Below are 20,368 nucleotides of genomic sequence, written 5' to 3'. Positions count from 1 at the left end.
CTGACCAAGTAGTATTAAGGATATAATGAACATAAATTTTATCAAGTCTTTTATTGCAAGTGTTATGCCTTCAAGATCATATTCCCAGAATGATAATTGACTTAAAGATCTAGAACAAACAGATCCTGGTGGCACAACAAATCAGGTATTATAGGATCCGATGTAGATTGAAAAGAAGCAAATGTGTTAAAATTTTCCTTGCCTATATAGAGCATACACCAAGTCACTAGCATTTAGTGTGTGTTTCATGTGGAATAGGGGTTAAAGTTTGCCTTGACCTATGCAGTAAACTCCACATTTGAGTAGCTTCTGCCTTCTGTAACTATCATCAGAGTCATTTCAATTAGCCTCAAACAGATGAAGAAGTGGAAACAGATTGAAACCATACATATTTTCATTCAGACTCTCTTTTCTCTTTTAGATAAGTAAATTTTAACAAGGATGAAAAGCAAATCTTCTAATCCAGGATTGAGAATGCGCAATAGCAGTGATATAATAATCCCAGAACCTCAATCCTCAAATTTTGAATTGAACCCAACGAGAATGAATAAGAAAAGTTCATCTAGGTCTTACAAGAATCAACCACTAAAAAATTGACTAAGAAGCAAAAAAGAGGGGGGAAAATAATGATAAAAGAGTGGAACTTAGAGTGACTACTCAAGATACAATTTACAAGGGATTTCGAGGTAATATGCTCTAAAGTCTAAACTTTAAAGCATAAATGTGATCCCTCTTGAGAACCTTATCTGAAGCATGAACATTATTTGAATGTCAAAGAGCAATCTTATCCCAGATTTACATTGTATGTATTCATTTATGACAGTAATTGGAAACTCGTGGGGGGTTGGAGTAAATGATATCAGGAGAACAGAAGGAGACTTCTAAGTAGAGGAGATGAAAATATTATTGTTACTTTGTCAATTATCTGTATCCCATGGCTTCATCCAATAATGAAAACATGCCTTCCATGGGTTTTGCGTAATTGTAATCTTGCAACTTCTTGCTTGGTTACTTTCAGCTTAAGAATAAAATAGTATTGCGCAAGTTTTTCCTTATTGAACAAGGCTATTTGTTCCCCTATTTTAAATTAGAAAAAATTCAAAAACTCCATGTGGCTTATTTTTTTTATCATTTATTCCCTATATTATCATTTAACTTTCTCCCCGGTAGTTTTTTTTTTTTTTTTTATCATATATTCTATTTTTTTTTTTTAAAATCACTTACATCCATAGTGATTTTTAAACTGTTCACAGGTCAAAATGAACATATTAACCCAATTTTAAATAGTGTTAAAGGCGAACTTAACTGAAAAAAAATATAAGAAAAATAAGTAATAAAAAAATGCAGGAATAAGTAATAAAAGTGTGAATCAGAGAAATTTTCTTTTTTTTTTTGAACTTTTCCTAATTTTGTAATTTCACACTTGACAGTGACTTTCTAGTAATTACTCCCTACATTGTAGGGGTATTTTTAAATTTAAATAAATTTTTTAAAATCATAAAGAAAACATACATAATTAATTTAAAACATTTTTTAATTTTTTGTAAAAGAAAAGTTAAGAATGACATATATCAAATTTTTGAAAGAGAGTAAGGTAAGAGATTAGTCAATCATAAAAAGTGTACTAATTTAATATATGTGATATTTGAAAACATCCCCAGTGCAAAAATATGAAAATTTGATAAAAAATAATAAATTAATAAATAAGACATTCGAATATTATATTTGATGAGCAATTATATTCTGGACAAAGATATTGTAACAACCAAATTGTGTTACTACTATGTTATTACCAATCAATTTCATCGTTAGATCGATTATGTTAATCCAACAGTTATATTTATTTTTATCTTTGTATGGTTATGATTCCCTATATTTAAAGTGAATTTTTATCTTTGTATGGTTACGATTCCCCATATTTAAAGTGAAAGCATTAAATATGGGAAATCATAACCATACAAAGGTGAAAATAAATATAAAGTATTAAATTTGAGAAATCATGACCATACAAAGATGAAAATAAATATAACCGTTGGATAAACATAACCGATCTAACGGTGAGATTGATTGGTAGTAACTTGGTAGTAACACAACTTGGTTGTTACAATATCCTTCCCCTTATATTTTAGAAAAATTAATAAGAAAGTATTATAAAAATGTTAAAAAGAAAAAAGAAAAAGAAAAAAAGAGAATGACACTTCGGTTATGGTTTTGATGTGTGTGATGCTAAACTTAGGTTGCTTTGAATCGCTATTCATGACGGTTATGTGAGTAGAACCTCAATTTCCTGTGACGGTTTTGCTGATTCCATTTTCGATTATGGTGCAATTTGGGATTTTGGGTTCCATTCTCATATAATTATTGGCTTACCCAGTTGCTGATTGGTTGAATTATGAAGTTATTGGGAGGATTGTACTTTCTTTGGTGAGAGAAAATTAAGATCCATGTACCATCATATATACAGAATTGAAGTTCAGGTGCCCAAGGCAGTTCCTTTATAGCTATAAGCAAACAAAAGACCAAAAAGAACTGCCAATTTAACAAAAAAGAATGAATGGATTTGGTTAAGCTACGAGAAGCAATTTATATGTCTTAAATGGCTTGGTTTGCATCTTCATTAAGCTGCAATGAACAAACAGAATAAGTTGGAAGTATCTATAAACTAAAGGATATTTTTGTGATAAGTGTTAATTTTCATTTTAGCCAATACTATACAGTACATCACCGAATATAAGACAGTATTATTATATGATACATAATTCGGTGTTTTTATATAATAAATATCACACCAAACACTGCATAATATTAAAAGTTATCAAACCTTATATATTAGGACTTATACTATCACATATACCAAATGCGCCTTAAGGTTTCATTCAAGTATTTAAGATTGTCTAGTAAGTCAAAAAAAATTTCAAAATAAAAAGAGCTTGTAGTTGCATTCAATCTATTAGAGCTTAATATAGAAAGCTTTACAGAATGGCCCTACCTACAGCATGTCTTAACACTAGAAGTTCGTAAGCATGCCGCTCAATCAAAACTAAAATAATGCCTTATGTGCTGCACAAGTAAATCACAAAGTAGATAGCTTTTTAGTTCTCTTTATAATGTCTTTAGCAAAGAATCACATAACTCTCCTCCTTTTGTTGTCGTTTTTCTTGGCCTCAGTGTTACCATTATGGTTAAAAGTTGTGCCCTCGGCAGTTCTTCCCTGAACTTCCGGTGCATTTTTTACAAGATTTTTTAATCTCCAGATTGTGTAGTCGCTCTGTATGTAATAGTAAAATTGGTGAGTAGCTAGAAGGTACTTGCTAAACAAAATATAGCAACTTAAGATAACTAGAATATGAATGACAGAAAATATTAGGAGCTATAGATAACATGACAAACCTGAGCATCAATGTCAAGGTCCACCTCTTCAGCATTAGGTTGGAAGGTTGGGTTGTCCTCAGCAACTATCTGTAATGCCCTGTTGATGTTTTCAGGAGACAATCTGGCGATATCTGTCGCAAGCATTATTTTCTCCTGAGTTGACAGTTTCCTACAGTATTGTCAACAACAGAACAATGCAAAATATGAGTAATCAACACAATGCCATAGCATGGCCAAGAAAAAGAAAACTATAGCAAGAAGTCGGGTACTTAAGAGGACCCAACTATGAAAGTATTTCTGGATCACATATTGTGGGACTAAATAATATGGGAAAAAGGTGTGTCATTTTAAATGACACACCTTATATTCTTTTACTCTCACAAAGAGGTGAGATTTACACATTTAAAACTTTTTTCACCTATTCTCTCTCCCATGATTTATCTCTTTCTCTCACTTAAAATGATATAACTTTATGTTCTTCAAAATGATATACACTTATCCCAAATAATACATGGGTGAATAATTTCTCCTGTTATAGGAGAAACTATTAACCTTCCTGTAGAGACAAACATAAGGTGGGAACCACCAAGTTTTTAAGAAAGAAGAAGAAGGGGGCGGGACTTTTGATGGGTGTGCAGGAGGGTATGTTTTTCTCCTGCAACAATATTGCCATCTGAAATTGTCCTTATGAGTTGTGACTTAAAAAAACTCCAACCAATTCAAGCAGCATAAAAGGGTTCAATTACAATTAAATGTTGCATTGCTACTTATGTGGGCAACTATAGATGGATACTGTTCACACTGCAGAGGATACTGTTCATCTAATCTTTCTTGGAGGTGCCTGAAAATCTTTATAAATTCAAGCACCTTGTGAATTTAATCTCACTCATTGTCTCAAGATTATAATAAGTTTTGAACCGAAATGTAAAATACAGGACAGGAAACAAATAGATGCCATGTAACATTGATTACAATTTGACCTTAATTATCAGGTAATAAAACGGGATGATTCTTTCACGAACCTGTACTTTTCAATTACCATTGCTTTGAGATTGTTCAAATCCGTATCAATTCCACACAGCTGAAACAGGTAGTTGAATGCATAAACCATATGATATATTCCAAAGTAACATAAACAAATGATTTTAAGCACAACTCTAGCAAGAAAATAATTAACCAACCGCTTTGCTTAATTCCCTAGCCATATTGGCATAAGTGGCTTCTTGAGCGAGTTGTGTATCCAACTGCGCACGTGCTTCTTCCCTTGATTTTATAGTTTCCTGAAATAATTAAATATAGAAAGTTAATGGATATATGGTAAAATATAAGTATCTATACAAGTGCAACCTCCCAAATTATATATAATAAAGTTTCTTTCATCCAAAAGAAAGGAGAATATTTTGCAAAAACAAATTACCGCATCAGTAACTTTAGGCAAAAAGAGAATCCATTTCTTCTCAAATTTTTCCAGCAAAGTCTTCGCCATAACATGGATATCATTTTTTTCATCGTTGTATTTCATTGCATTCTTAAAAATCAACCTGACATCAGAATATATCTCCCGCACGTTCTTATAACCAGAGTCATCCATAGCATTCATTTTACTTTTTATCGTGCTGAAATCCATGGGCTTATCAATAACCTATGGAAAGAAAAATAAACAAATTATTTTTAGAAGAAAACAGTAATAAAGAACTCTGATAAAAAAGATAGATAGTTAACAAGCTAAAATCGACCACCAGTAGCAGAAACACTGACCATGCAATTACCTAAACAATTTTATTGTTTTTCCGAAAGTGTACAAGTGTACATGGTTTTAGGTTAAAAAAAGATTTCAAATGTCATTTAAATAAGAAAATGATAGTCTAAATCAAGAGAAAAGCTTTAAAATGGAAAAAAAAAAAAAAAAAAAAAAAACCTTATAATAGTCATACAGCCCAAGACCTTCAACATCTACAGGTTCCATGAAGGGCCACGCCCATTTATGCTGAGTGAGCTGAGAAAAAACAAACTTATCAGTCTTGATCTTCAGCAGGAAACATGGTGCGTTTAATTTGCAAGACACAGAAAAAGAGAGGTCATACAGTTAAACAAACAAAAAAGATAAGTGATCACTGCCTTTATTATTCTCGACGAAAGTAACATTGTAGGAAATATTCTTTTCCAGAAAATCAATACATCTTCAAACAATTTTTTTTTTAATATTTATTTATGTACACACGAGTAAATATAGCTGGAGGGTGGTAAAACGCAGAAGCAATAGACAACAGGTGGTCAGCAGCTTAACTGCAGAAGCCTTTGGATGCATTGGGCAACAATTCCTCAATAACAATTGATAATTGCTAACATGTAATGCATGCTTGTTAACCCTTAACAAAAAGAACAACAAATATTAACTTTACTAAATGTCTTATGATACATTCAAACCTTAGAATAACTTGTTCATAGAAAAAGTAAAAGCTAAAACTAAACAAAATTATTGCTACCATTCAAAGTGCTGGTCTCGAATCTTTAAAAACTCGAAATTGTCAATGGTTAGATCATAACAAACCAAAGCTTTTAGCAATGTCTTTTTTCTGTACAAATTATACTAAATAGTGTCCGATTATAATCATCTTGTACTAAACCTAGAAAATTTAAAATTTTGAAAAAATTAATTAGTAACACAACGGTCACAAAGGTGCTATGGTTCGTCCTCAATTAGTAACACATGTAATAAGATAAAATATAGTAACACTAAATAGAAGCAAAGAAAAGATATATCAAATAACAAGTAAAACTTGAATTGATAACCAAAAAAAGGTTACACTAATTGTGAAGGAAAAACTACATAAAAACATAGAGAAGGAATGTAAAATATTAATTTGATGAGCCAAACTTAAAGAACATTTTTGTACATCAATGGCATGAAGCAAAGTAAGAAGTACAAAACTATAAATAGGAAACCCAAAAATATTGTGAAATATCTCACCCCCAACCCCAACTCCCACCCCCTACCCAGTGGTGGAACGAGGGAGGGGCTGGGGGTGATCATCCCCTTCACTTTTCAAAAAATGACTACTAGTATTGTCCATATAGTGATTGAGCATGCAGGCTTGACAGTACCCATCATGTTGTTAGAACAGTTGTTTGCTATGTTTTACCCAAATTTTGTTGAGATGTATTGTTTGAATTAGTTTAAAAGATATAACATCAAATATATTGGAAAGATATAAAAGAAATAAACTTGGATAGAAAGTAGATTTAAACATAATAAAGTTAGTTTTGTTTTCTAATCAATCTCAAATAGATTGATGTCTATCTACATATCAATATATAATAAATAAACAAGGCATGAAGAATAGATTTCGGATTTGAAAATTAAATAAAAAGTAGATTTAAATATAATAAAATAAGGCAAGACTTAAGTGAAATGATCTTGATTTTGTAATAAAATTCTTTTTAAGTTTTTTATATTATGTTATTTTATATTGTGAGTATTTTCATTTATATTATGTTATATTGTATAGTGATTTATGTAATGTGATTTATATATTGTGAGTATTTTATTCAATTATATAATTTTTCTTTTAATTATGAATTTTAAAATCTATATAATTTATCCCCATCACAAAAAATCCTAATTCTGCCAGTGCCATGGGTCCCTGCTTCTTCAGATCCGTAGTAAGGAAGAGTGAAAAGCCCAAATCAAGATAAACTAAACCAAGTGAATGAAAAAATTAATAGAAATCAGTTGGATATTCAGGTTGCAGGGTAGGTAAATGGATGCTAAATACCCATTAAATGAGTAACTGGTCAGATACTCAGGTGCAGGCAAGTTATGTATAATTGTATATGTTGTGGAGCCTCATAGAGCCACACCGGCAAGAACGATAACAAGCACATGTGTGATCTGAACTTAAAAAAAAATGGAAGCTATGAAATCTCAATACAAGGCCCATTTGAACAACAAGCACACCCAATTAATAGTAATTGACAAATACAAAGTGGATTTTAAGTAGAGGAAGGGGAAAACAATCAAAGCTGTCTATATGAAAGCTGATCAAAGGTTCATTGAGGCTGGTTGATGGTAAAAGTAGGATGAGGTGTTCCTAATAAGTTTCAGTTTTGAGATATTGAAATTTTGAAAATGTTCAGTTATGACTGTTCATTGGTTTAAGTTCAATTCAGGAATTTAACAAAATAGAATTCAAATAAAAGGAGGAAACCCAGCAGAAAGAAGATTGATTCAAGTGGCTGTATGCTCATGTAGTCCCCTGATTCCATCTTAATCCCACAATAGACATCTGAAATAATAAAAAATGTTGCAAAGTGTTTGAACTTACCTGCTGCAATATTGTGGAAAACTGACGCATGAGCTCTTGCATTTTTGCTGAAGCAGAAGCTTCCCTATGTGACGTACCTTGTAGTGGATTCTTAGTGCCAGTAAGATGCTTCTCACGGCCTTTGTCTTTGGAATTGTTAACTTGAACTTTAGTTGAATGGTAGAACTGTTCAACCTCATTTACTTGCTTCTCAAGCTGCATGCAGCACAACACTAAATTATTTTTTAACTCCATTTCAAATTCAAAGTTATAAATACCAGAAGCTGATGAATGCATAGCAACAAATTAGCGCTTGACAACATATTAAAGATTCCGTAGACCTTAGACAGTTAAACATTGATGAAAAGTCTACGTGTTGTTTCACTTAAACACCAGCTAACAATAACCTGTGTTCTAGTGTAATGCAATCCCATAACAGTAATTGGAATGCAATTGCTAGGCAAGCAGATGAGATATTTATAGGATGGAAAAAGATGTTAATTTATGCTGGTGCATGGATCTGAAAAGGAAGTTCATTTGTATCCTTAAAACTCCGAACCATAGTTTTTAGTATCGCACAATACGATACGAATTATAAATTGGGATACGATACGGTATGCAGCCTAAACGATACAAATCGACAACATGTATTGGAACATGAATCACATAATCATGCATTTCAGTGTCATATCATGAATCGTAACACAATTTGTGATCAAAATTCAACCCAAGATTTGCGATTTCAGATTTGGAAATTGTAAAAACAATCCAATCCAATCTGATTTGTGATTCAAATTCCAAAATGAATCTGGAAAGTCGTTATTAATTAGGGAAACAGAGATCTAATTTGCAATTCAAATTCAAAAATGAATATGGAAAGTCACTATTGATTAGGGAAATAGAGATGTTGATTAGGGTAAAAGAGATTCAAATTAATACAAATCTCTTAACCAAAACAAAAATAAAATAAAAATTAATACAAATCTGGGAAACGCAAGAAAAGTTTTCTTAGAAAAACTTTCAAAGACGTTCAAACTAAAATAGAGACTTTCAGTTTCAAACGTTCAGAAAACAGAGAACAATGACACTTCATTTTTCAATATATGTTTCTGAATCTTATGTGATTCATGATTCACGATACAAAAAAACAGCCGAACGATACACGATACGCGTTGCGATTCAACAACCTTGCTCTGAAGGGTCTATTTAAAAATTACAAATGGCAACTTGCAATTATGATGCAAAAATGTAGGAAGGCAGCAACTTTACAAAATTATGGTTAAGGGTTGGGAACTAATTAATACAAACTGTGCCAAATACAAAGCAAAATAAAGAAAAAGATAATTAAAAAAAGGTTGCTCCTTCATCTGAGTATACCTAGAAGTATGCCCAACTAGAACTGAAATCATTAAACCAACCCAGGCAGTTTGGTAGTTTCAAGAATGGGTCTTTGGCTATATCACTAGTTAGTGGAAGAGTTGTTTTGGTTTGTTATGGTGTCTGGTTGGTAACTGCTTTTATTTATTGTGAACTATGCACGCTGCAAAAAGGCTTCCCTACTTAGTTGCCTCTGTGGATAAACCCAACATTCACCAAAAATACCATGAATTCATCATTAATATCTAGTAGCTTGACGGTGCATAAATATGAGTCTGTTAGTTTCAGTCTAAGAGAAAACACAGAACACAGAGATTAGGAGAGAGATCTGTGGGCCAGTGAACTGACCTTAGAAGAGGCCTTTGACTTCCAAAGGGGAATAGTATAAACTGTCCCCGTCTGGAGAATGGGTGAGGAATTGAAAACAAGATCTACGAGTAAAACTCTGGATGAGTCTAATGACCAAATACTCCTAAGAAGAGGCATAAATAGAGCCAAGCAAACCAAGAAGTGATCCCCATTTCACAGATTATCAATAATTAAGGTGTTAGTAAAAATGAAAATTTTCCCAAAAAATGTCTGATTTTGCCTGCTAAAGCGTTGTGATGATGCAAAGAAAATAAGCAATAAAGACGATGAAAAGACATAAAAAGAATAACCCGCAACCCTCAAATCCCCCCAAAGCCAATACAAGAACCATCCTAAATCATACTGAAACCAAAGTAATAAAAGCAGTATACCCTTGTGAGATAAATTTCCAATGACTTGAGTTAGCTGCACTCACAGCAGCCCTTGGATTTGGATAGCACCAACTCCGATTAATATTATGTTCGATCGAAATAGCTTTACAATAAAGAGATGATTCCAAAGAAAGTTATGAAAATGACAAAACAATTTGCTAGCTTAGGCAATGTTCTTTGACACGAAATTATCGGGAGATCCAAACACCCTCCCCCTCCTTATTCTTGCAACAAAACTTCCAGTCAACAAGATTACCTCTCTTGGTATCCCCCACTCTCTACAAAAGAACATCTCCCCATTTTTATCTATTTTGTTTGCAACTTTAACAGGGACTTCAAAAAGAGACAACTAACCTAGGGTATACTAGATAAAGAGGACAGAATAAAGGTAAAGCATCCTCCTAAAGAGAAGAAAAACCCCTTTCCAATCCTCCAACCTCTTCCTAACCAGTTTCCAAAAAGAGATTGTATAAGGGTTCATACCCAAATAAATACTTGACACCATGTCAGGGGAATCCAAAGAGGCAAGGACCTGATCCTCCAAATCAATATCTTACAAACTACATCTACAAATTCAGCCCTGAAAATCAACTAAAAAGATATGCAACAACATAAGAACAGTCCTTAAATTTCCCATATAAGCATCTAAAACTAAAACTGCATATGAGAAACCTCCACCAAATTAGCACCAACTCTCAAACCTTTAAAGTCCCCTACTCTCAACCCATCATTATTCTGCTAAGACAGAACTGTGAAAGCAATGTTTTATTAATGAAACCAAATTTCTAAGTCCCTAAACCCCAAAACATCAGGTCTCACACGTGGCAATAAAGACAGACTATATAGTTAGACCATATTGCATGGTTACTGGGGGAACATTCGTCTTTGTCTCACACATGACAATAAAAACAACATACATGCATACACACACATTAGGTCTACATCCAGAAACAAAGCAACAAAAAAAAAAAAAAAAACATCTGATATCAAGAAATTCATAAGAGAAAATCGCAATATTCAAAAAAAAAAAAAAAAAGTTAGCACCTCATTCACGTGGGTTTGAATTTCATCGACTTTAAAGCCAAAACTATTAAAATCCTCCGATTTGACATTGAGAGACGAAGCGGCAATGCCCAATGTTGGATCCATTGATTGCAGTGTGGTCACACTTCCCAAACTCTGTGTCGGATTGCAATTTGTATCCCAAACCTTTTTTTTTTCTTTTTTTCTTTTCCAATATAACGCCGTTATTTCTCACCAAGTAAGTGTTCTTACGAATCCCCTCACCATTTATAAACTGTTAGATATAATAATAAGGATTGTTACTATGTAAATCACTTTCCATGTTATTGAAATATCTTTCTCATTTTGTTTATTGTGCTAGATATATCTAATTCTGATACTTTAAATATCATTTTTTATTCTTGGCCAATATTTCGAGACTATGTTAACTTAAGGGATTCAACGAGGATACCTCGTTATAAAAATAAAATAAAATAACAATATAACATCCACGGAGAGATTGACCGTACCGTCACATTTGTGAGAATAATATACATGAATGTCGCGTTTTGAAAAAAATATACTACACTATCACGGTATCATAGTCGTTGACCTGATCAGCTACTATGAACTGAACACGTGGCACTTTCTCGGTGGTTGAAAGAGCCTGGGAGGCCTGATTGTCCAAAGTAGCTACCTTATGTAGCGACTCTGAGCTGGGTGTCAACCAATTGACCTAAGTAGCCATGATATGCAGCGACTATGGTATGCTTTTTCTGATAGGGCAAACCTATGATTCAAAGTCGCTGGATAATTCAGCTAGTTTGGCCTACTACATAGCGCTGCACGTGTAGCTGACATAGGTAGCTACTTTGGTCTAATAAATCCGCAACCACCGAACCAAAATTGTTCAGTGATCTCTGCTATTTTCGTCCGAAGCCTAGCCATTTCCAATAATAATTCCCCTTGCCAGCAGCGAACCAAAATTGTGTAGTGATTTTTGTGCTATTTTTGTCCGAAGCCTTTCCATTTCCCGTAGTGTCATGAGTAGCTATTTCTTTACTGTTCTCGGTATTTGTTTTGTTCTCTGATGAGATAATGTTTTCTATTTTCGGTATCTTCAAATGGAAGTGGTAGTTACATATTAAAATTTTAATTCTTTCTAGTTATTTCCTTTTTCATCTGATTTCTTATTGAAAATTTGTATTTCTCCCACGTGTTTTTTTCCTTCGTCATTCTGAAATTTTCAGTTCTCTGTTATATCACTTTCCCTTTTGTTTGGGTACATATTTGAATTTTAATCCGAGTTATTTTCCTGCCTCTGTTATTTTTTCAAAATGGGTGACGAAAATGATTCAATTGTTGCTATTGTATATTATAATGGAGGAGATATTTTGGTCCTAGTGGTGAAGTTTTTGAAGGAGACACAAAAATGTTTCGCATGAACTCTCGATGTAGTTTTCATGATCTAAAGAAGATAATATACAAGAAATTGAGATTACAACGGAGCTAACATTTGTCTCGGTTGACTGCGAGATGCACTTTTGGTAAAGAGAACTGGGTTGCTGTGGAGATTGTCGAGGATGAAGATGTCGCACTAGTAGTGGATGAATTTAAAAATGACACAAACTTGACATTTTATTGAACTGTATGCGAAAGTTGAATATATAATTAAAAAAATTAAATATATACAGCACAAAAATTTAATAAAATATTAAAAATCCATTTATAAAACTAGTTCATTAAACAAAAATAATTCATATCAATTAGCCTATGGTTTAATTCGATATTAAGAGGAAAATAAAAATTTTAAAATTTTAAATATAATTTATTCTAATATTTCAAGTCTCCAAATATAATTAAAATTAAATTAAATATATACAACAAAAATTTTTAAATGCAATATAAATTTCATTTAAAATTATAATTTGAAATTAAAAATATAATATTAAGAATCTTATAGTTTATCTAAACTAATTCATTTAAGAAAAATAATTCAAATCATTGACCTATGGTTTAATCTTATATTAAGAGAAAAAATAAAAAATAAAAAAATTTCAATATCATTTATCCTAATATTTCAAGTCCCCAATAATAATTTCAGTTAAATTAAATATATACACCAAAAATTTTCAATGCAATATAAAAATCATTTATAATTATAATTTGAAATTAAAAATATAATATTAAGTATCTTATAGTTTACCCTAAACTAATTAATTTAACAAAAATAATTCATATCAATTAACCTATGGTTTAATCTTATATTAAAGAAAAAAATAAAATAAAAAACTTAAATATTATTTATCCTAATATTTCAAGTCCCCAATAATAATTTCAATTATATTAAATATATACAACACAAATTTTTAAATGCAATAAAATGTTCATTTATAATTATAATTTGAAATTAAAAATATAATATTAAGTATCCTATAATTTACACCTGATCTGACCAGATACGGTAGGGATGGCCCAATGCGTATCAAGCCCAAATCACACACGGTTGAGACTCCTTAGATGGTAACTGGCCTGGGCCTGGTACTGTTGATGTCGGATGAGCCTGAGCTCTTTGTCCTTCGTCCTTCACGTTGCACCGGATGGGGGGGTACCTGCGAAGACACTCCGATGCTCAAGTCAGTATCAGAGGCAAGTGTTTATGTTGTGAAAGTAAAGGATGATCGTACCTTGGTGGCACAACGTATGTTTATATAGTAATCAAGATATGTGTTTGGAGGAGACCTTTCTTCATGGTGAAGGCAAAGGTTCTTTGGTGGCAACGTAGTGTGGCTGTCATGGTTTAAATGTTGAGGAGTTTGCCGCCATGGTGTCTATTAGTAGAGTTGTGGCGAGCTGGAGCTGTCCATTGCTTACTGGTGTGAGGGCACGGTGGTGTTTCCTTGACCCTTAAGTTTACTGTCTGTAGAAGGTATCCCGTTGCGTGGGGAGTTAGTATATCCTGCATGTTGTGATGAGGCACTGCGCCGTGTATGACGCGATGGGACTATCGCGCCTGGTGTTCCGCGATATGGACATCGCGCTAGTGTGACGCGATAGGGTTATCGCGTCCCGTGCCTGTCTTTTATGCCTTGTTATAGGTCTTTTATGAGCTTGGGCTTCCATGTGTTTATTGGGCCCTGGTTAGACCTATATTATATCCGGATCAGATGCCCCCTAGCTTGCGGCGTTGTCTATGTGACAAGGCCGTGAGCTATATGTCTTTGTGTATGAGGTGCGGTAGTGTTTTGAGTCATATGCCGTTGTTTGTCCGCGGTAATGATGCTTTGTAGTGTCATCATGACCTTCGACCGCTTAAGAACGGTGGATTAGATGTCTAATCAATCAGGAGCATTAAATGCAGCAGTGATTACGTGGGGGTTTAAGGACACTCGTGGGTGTTTTACGAGTAAAACGCTTCCCCTTCCCGCCACGTGTCCCACTAACCGGTGTTTGTGTTTAACACGTTTCACGGCTTTTGGAGTATCCGTTGGAGAAAAACTCTTCGTATTTGTGCCTTTTCTTTAGGAGGGAAGATCATTTGGTCATTTGTAGTGGAAAGCTTACTTCGTCTCTCAGGGCTCTATTCTGCATTTCTGGTGGTGACACGTCCTGCTCGTAGCTGCGAAGTTCGAAATTATAAATCTCAGGTACGTTTTTTTCTTCTTATCATCTGTTGCATCTGTGTTTTAGTTCTTCATTTTGGGTCTGCCTTTCTGGGGTATGCCGGAGAAGTACAACGGTGCGGATTTTACCAGATTCCTTGAACGGTCTGGTTCATCTAGTCTTCCGTCGAGGTTATTACCCAGATCAAAGTCCTTGGGAACCAGGGACATAAGGCCTACTGTAGTACTTCTAGCTCCATGTACCAAAGCATGTGCTAGGCATGTGCCCTTAAGTCGCACCTTCGAGTTAGGGTCAACCTCGCGACAACCTCCTTGCGAGAAGGCATTATTAGCCCATAGTTCGTCTTTGTTTCCTCGTTTTCCTGGAAATATGTCCAAGCTCATTGTGTTATCGAGTGATTCTTCTGTTAATTCAGATAGTAGCTATAAATCGGCAGAGTCAAAAAGCCCCAAATCGCCTTTCTCGAGTTCATCACGCGATTCTTCTTGCTCCATCGCGCATGAGTCTTCAGGACCAAAGAGTCCTAGTCCTTTGCCGTTGAATGTGGTTTATCCAGCTGGATATCCTTTTAAGAAAAGGAATTTTGATAATTATAAACCTATGTCCACTGATTTGTCTTCTTCCACTGATTCCTCTTCTTCTGAATCAGATTTTGTGTTCGCTTGTATCAAGGAGATAATGGAGAAACATAATGCCCGCGATAAGAAGATCGTCACATCATAGCCTGGTGGGAAGAAGAAAACCGTACAAATTAACCCTGAGGCAGAACCGTCAGAGACGCGGTCCCTGAACAGGCAAAGCATCCGGGATGTTGATACCCTCGAGTGGGTGTCAGACTCAATTTTGAAAACTGAGTCGATATATTCTTCTCCTGGAGAGTTGGCGGAGGTAACCGCGGCCTTGCATCTGACCCCAGATAAAGCTTTTGACAATCAATGGGAGGTTGGAGTTGTCCCGAAGAATGAACGTGTTTGTTCATCGCTGGCCGAGGGGTCAACCAGGCATTATATGATGATGTACTCTTACTTTTTCTTGTCCCTAGGTGTCCGTCTTCCTTTTTCTTCTTTCGTCTGTAAATTGTTGGCGCATTTGAATGTGGCGCCCTCACAACTGACCCCCAACGCCTGGGGCTTTATTAGAGTATATGAGATGGTGTGTAAGGCTTATGGCCTTTTTCAGTCTGTGCAGTCTTTTTTGTATATGTTTAGTGTAATGCCCTCTCGCAACAACTGGATTTCTTTTAGGGGTAAACAAAAGTTCTGCGGGTCATACTGCAGAAAGATTAATAAGTGGACCGCAGAGTATTTCAAGATCTATCTCGCCGAAGGTACTACGCCGTTTTTCATAGGTGAGGACCAGGCTCTTATCTTCCCTTTGTATTGGTCACAATACCCGACATAAAGTTCCGTGTTAAGTTATAATTTTACGGATCTGAGTGATCTAGAGCAGCAGACGGTGACTGCTTTAGGTAAGATCACTCGTGAAGCTGCTGGGGAAGGCTCTCTGGATACATATACTATTTTGAACGAGAATACTGAAAATGATGTGCGAGCTTACCTGGGTAATTTCCTTCGTGTTCTGATCTGTCTTGAATGTTTATGTAACGTTACCTGTATGTATTAACTAAGTATGCCTGACCATCCATTTGTTTCTATTGTGCATAAAGTATAAGGATGGCGCCAGTGAGCAGAATGGAGCAAATTGCTGCCAACCGCGCAGCTCTTGCTGGCTCTTCATCCTCCTCTCAACCAATCAAAACTGCTGCTGCTGAGTCAAGTGGTCACGCCGCTGTACAGTTGAAATCTCCTTTGAGATTACGCACCTCTCCTTCCCCTCCACAAGAAGTTATCCCGCCAATAGTAGTGGGGGAGGACATTGCGAGAGGAAGAAAAAGAACCTTTGAAGCGATGTCCGAGGGGCCAGCTGTAGGGTGGCCAAATTTTGACTGGAGAGCCGTGAATGACCTGCGGGCTCAGGGTAAGGAGTTTGGCATGCACCTGGAAGCTCTGCCGCGGGATCAATGGCGGCAGCTTGCCTAGGGTCTGATCGCGGCTGGCCAATTTATCATGACCGCACCTGGTAAGTATGTTTGGCTTTCCATGTTGCTTGCTTGTATACTATAACATTGCGGTTGCATGTGTAACCTGTTGTTTGATATGTACCAGATTTAGTAGACGTCCTGAAGGAACGTATCTAGGAGTTAAAAGCAGAAAATGCCCAACAGCGCGCTGCTTCTGAAGCCGAATTGAAGACATCTGAGGACAAGGTTTCCCTGCTGACGGTTGAGATGGAGAAGAAGGATGCTGAGATAAAGAAGCTGACGATTGCCAACAGAAGCCTGGGGGCGAAGAAGATTGATCTGGAGAAGCGCATACTGGAGCTTGAAGGGAACACTGATACCTGGGCCGATGAAAAGGCCCACTTGACCGCTGAGGTTAAGAGGTATCAGGAGTTGTTCGAGAAGGAGGTGGAGGATACCTTCGTGAACGTGATCGAACAAGTGCGTTTCTTCAACCCCTCAGCCAAATTGGAGAATGTCCACTTCTATCATTACTTCAAGGATGGCCAGCTGGTGACCCTGAATGAGCAAAATCAAGAGGTCCCAGTGGAGCTGATTAGCGCGATGGATACAGACATGACCGCGCCATCCTTGCAAGTGTCGTTGCCTCAAGATCCTCCTGCTGTTAATAATGAGCGTGCTGCTGACACTCATCAGGACATGTCAATCCAGACCGTCTGAAGTTTATCGCTGATATGCTGATGTCCTTTATATATCTTCTGCTTCTTTTTATTTGTAGTATGTGTAAAGAGGGTATCCCCATAACTATGATGCGGGCATTGTTCCCGCAAATTTTGAAGTTTATGACATTTGAGGTTATTTTGCTAAATATATATCTGTTGCTGAACGAATGCTTGCATTGCTCTCTTTTTGTAGACTGTTGTTAATCGGTTGAAAATTTGCATTCTTTGTAATAGGGTATTACCCTTCTCATCCTTCTTCAAATTGCTCTTCACCGCAGCTGAAGTGTATTCTATTTGTATGTTGCGCCGCGATCATATGCATGTCGTGCTTTGTTACAAAGGAATCCTTTAAGTATAGAGTCCTGTAAAGTGAACGAGGTCGCGCTCTGGTGTGTACGCCGTATGGCGCTTGAACACCATGTCTGCATAGCGACGCGATTGTATGCTTTGCATGTTGGAGTTGGGGTGTGTACGTCGTATGGCGCTTAAACACTATATCTGCATGCTGTATGTCTAAATAGTTTATTGTAAAATATTTTTTTTTTTTTTGCATACCTTTGGTTATGCCATCGCGTTTGAGCGTGAAAGATCACGATACACCCTTGGGGATCGCGACCTGTATGCTTGTGATCTATTGAGGAGATCTTTATTGTCAAGTCTGTTGATTGGAGGATTCGTGAGAGAATCCTGTAATTTGATAAGAACCATGAGAGGTGTCCTGTGGATTGAAGGATTCGTGAGAGAACCCTGTAATTTGATAGGAACCGTGAGAGGTTTCCTGTAAATTGGAGGATTCGTGAGAGAACCCTGTAATTTTATAGGAACCGTGAGAGGTTTCCTGTTAATTGGAGGATTCGCGAGAAAACCCTGTAATTTGATAGGAACCGTGAGAGGTTTCCTGTTAATTGGAGGATTCGTGAGAGAACCCTGTAATTTGTTAGGAACCGTGAGAGGTTTCCTGTAAATTGGAGGATTCGTGAGAGAACCCTATAAGTTGATAGGAACCGTGAGAGCTTTCCTGTAAATTGGAGGATTCGTGAGAGAACCCTGTAATTTGATAGGAACCGTGAGAGGTTTCCTGTAAATTGGAGGATTCGTGAGAGAACCCTGTAAGTTGATAGGAACCGTGAGAGGTTTCCTTTAAATTGGATGATTCTTGAGAGAACCTTGTAAGTTGATAGGAACCGTGAGAGGTTTCCTGTTAATTGGAGGATTCGTGAGAGAACCTTGTATGACAGGAACGTTTGTGATCCTGTGATTTGGAAACTTAATGCAGAGATTGATCAATAGTAAAGGGAAACTGGTTCGTTTTATTTGAAATAATAATAATGAAGGAGAAAAGCTCAAAGATAACAGCGTGTGAGTCATGAGAGACTTAGCTATAAAATGTCTTAAGCTTGTCTGCGTTCCATATGTGCGGGATAGTAAGGCCAGATAGTGTCTCAATGACATATGCCCCCTTATCAGTTTTGCTGTAGATGCGATAAGGTCCTTCCCAGTTTGCCCTGTCGCGCGTTCTTATTGCCAATGTCTGCCCTGCGTAGGACTAAGTCGCCCACGTTGAAGCCTCGTTTGACAACCTTTAAGTTGTAGCGCGCTGCAATCCTCTGTTTGAGTGCTGCTTCCTTGACATGCGCGATCTCGCCCATTTCTTCAACCGTGTCTAAATTATGAAGTAATGCCTGCGAACTGTTGTCTGAGTCTGTGTACATCTTTCTCCATGATGGTTCTCCAATTTCAACTGGGATCATAGCCTCAGAACCGTAGACCATTCGAAATGGGTTTCACCAGTGGTTGAGTGTTTGGTTGTTCTGTATCCCCATAACACAAAGTCTAACTGTTCAGGCCACTCCCCTTTTGCTGCTTCTAATCTTCTTTCCAAACCGCGTTTGAGAACTCGATTCGCAGCTTCTGCCAATCCGTTCGTTTGTGGATGTTCAACCGACGTATATCGGTGTTTAACATGCAAATCTTGAAGGACTTGATTGATTTTCTGTCCACGAATTGTGTGCCATTGTCTGTTATAATGGTGTGTGGAACACCGAATCGACTGATGATCTGTCGGTAGAAGAATCGGCGAACCTTGTTGGCTGATATTGTGGCTAACGCTTCTGCCTCAATCCATTTGGAAAAGTAGTCAATTGCTACTAACAACCATTTGACCCATCTGACGGCGACTGGGAATGGTCCCAGAATGTCCATGCCCCATTGATAAAATGGCCATGGGGATAGCATTGAAGATAATTCCTCGGGGGGAGCATGGTGTAAGTCTGTGTGCTCTTGACATTTGACACAATGTCGCACATATTTTTTGGAGTCCTTTTCCATGGTAGGCCAAAAGTATCCTGCCTGGAGTAATTTTCGAGATAAAGATTTACCTCCCATGTGGTGTCAACCAATTCCCTTATGTACTTCAGAGATTATGCACTGAGCTTGTTGGGGATCTAAGAATTTGAGCATTGGAGAAAAAAATCCCTTTTTGTAAAGCTGGTTATTGATGATGGTGTAGAAGGAGGTTTTGCGCGCTAGTTTTTTGGCCGCGCGCGTTTCTTGTGGTGCATCTCCTTTGAGTAGATAGTTCCAAATTGGTGTCATCCAAGTTTTGTTATCGTCCAGGGCATAGATTCATCCTCAACCATGGATTGCGTGCTTTGGGATGGTTGAGCTTGTCGTTTGGTTTTGGCCATTATGACGCTAGGATTTGGGACGCTTTGTTGGATCACTGTTCTGTTGTTTCCAGGTCCTTTTGTGCTAGCTAACTTGGATAATATGTCAGCCCGTGAATTTTGTTTTCTAGGGATATGCTCCACTTTATAGCTTCAAAATTCTGTTAGTAGGAGTCTCACTTTTTCCAGATATTTTATCATTAATGCCTCCTTGGCCTGATAGCTTCCTTGAACTTGAGCAGTTACTAATTGTGAATCACTCTTGAGATTTATGTTTGTTGCCCCCAAGTCTTTGGCCATGGCGAGTCCTGCGAGGACTGCTTCGTACTCAGCCTGGTTGTTTGAAGCTTTAAATCCAAAATGGATAGAATGTTCCACCGTAATACCTTGAGGGCTTTCCACTATTACTCCTGCACCACTTCCCTTGATATTGGAAGATCCGTCGACGTAAATGATCCAATCGACGCTGTCCTCAGCCTCATGTAAGTGTGTCATTTCAACCAAAAAGTCTGCTAATATTTGGGCTTTAATTGCCTGTCGC

General features: G+C 36.5%; 2 protein-coding genes across 3 annotated transcripts; both read right to left on the bottom strand.

Moving 5' to 3' along the window:
• Positions 1 to 2,934: 2,934 nt before the first annotated feature.
• On the bottom strand, positions 2,935 to 11,037 carry LOC133291609 (transcription factor GTE1-like). 2 transcript variants are annotated; one of them, XM_061489894.1, is made up of 8 exons: positions 10,838 to 11,037; positions 7,698 to 7,892; positions 5,291 to 5,368; positions 4,790 to 5,014; positions 4,554 to 4,652; positions 4,395 to 4,453; positions 3,391 to 3,541; positions 2,935 to 3,268 (listed from the first exon to the last, which is right to left on the bottom strand). In XM_061489894.1, exons 1-8 carry the CDS (start codon positions 10,940 to 10,942, stop codon positions 3,125 to 3,127), a joined length of 1,056 nt encoding a protein of 351 aa, XP_061345878.1. In that variant the 5' UTR covers positions 10,943 to 11,037; the 3' UTR covers positions 2,935 to 3,124. The 2 variants fall into 2 exon arrangements, with proteins under 2 accessions (XP_061345878.1, XP_061345879.1); XM_061489895.1 differs by lacking the exon at positions 10,838 to 11,037 and adding an exon at positions 9,794 to 9,910.
• An 8,943-nt stretch (positions 11,038 to 19,980) lies between these two features.
• LOC133291606 (uncharacterized) lies at positions 19,981 to 20,322 on the bottom strand. The gene has a single exon (XM_061489891.1). The coding sequence runs from the start codon at positions 20,320 to 20,322 to the stop codon at positions 19,981 to 19,983; it is 342 nt and encodes a 113-aa protein (XP_061345875.1).
• Between the last annotated feature and the right edge of the window lie 46 nt (positions 20,323 to 20,368).

The sequence above is a fragment of the Gastrolobium bilobum genome, unplaced genomic scaffold (assembly GCF_033153095.1).
Source record: "Gastrolobium bilobum isolate Gb01-03AN ecotype WA unplaced genomic scaffold, APGP_CSIRO_Gbil_v1 utg542, whole genome shotgun sequence".
In the NCBI taxonomy this organism is placed as follows: domain Eukaryota; kingdom Viridiplantae; phylum Streptophyta; class Magnoliopsida; order Fabales; family Fabaceae; genus Gastrolobium; species Gastrolobium bilobum.
Note: the sequence above shows the minus strand (reverse complement) of the source record. Positions and strands in the feature narration are given on the sequence as shown.

Coding starts and splice junctions, on each gene's coding strand:
- LOC133291609 (XM_061489894.1), bottom strand. CDS start 10,942: ATGGATCCAACATTGGGCATTGCCGCTTCGTCTCTCAATGTCAAATCG. Junction 5,015..5,290: donor GGCTGTATGACTATTATAAG/GTTTTTTTTTTT, acceptor TTCTTTCCATAG/GTTATTGATAAGCCCATGGA. Junction 3,269..3,390: donor ACCTTGACATTGATGCTCAG/GTTTGTCATGTT, acceptor TATTACATACAG/AGCGACTACACAATCTGGAG.
- LOC133291606 (XM_061489891.1), bottom strand. CDS start 20,322: ATGACACACTTACATGAGGCTGAGGACAGCGTCGATTGGATCATTTAC.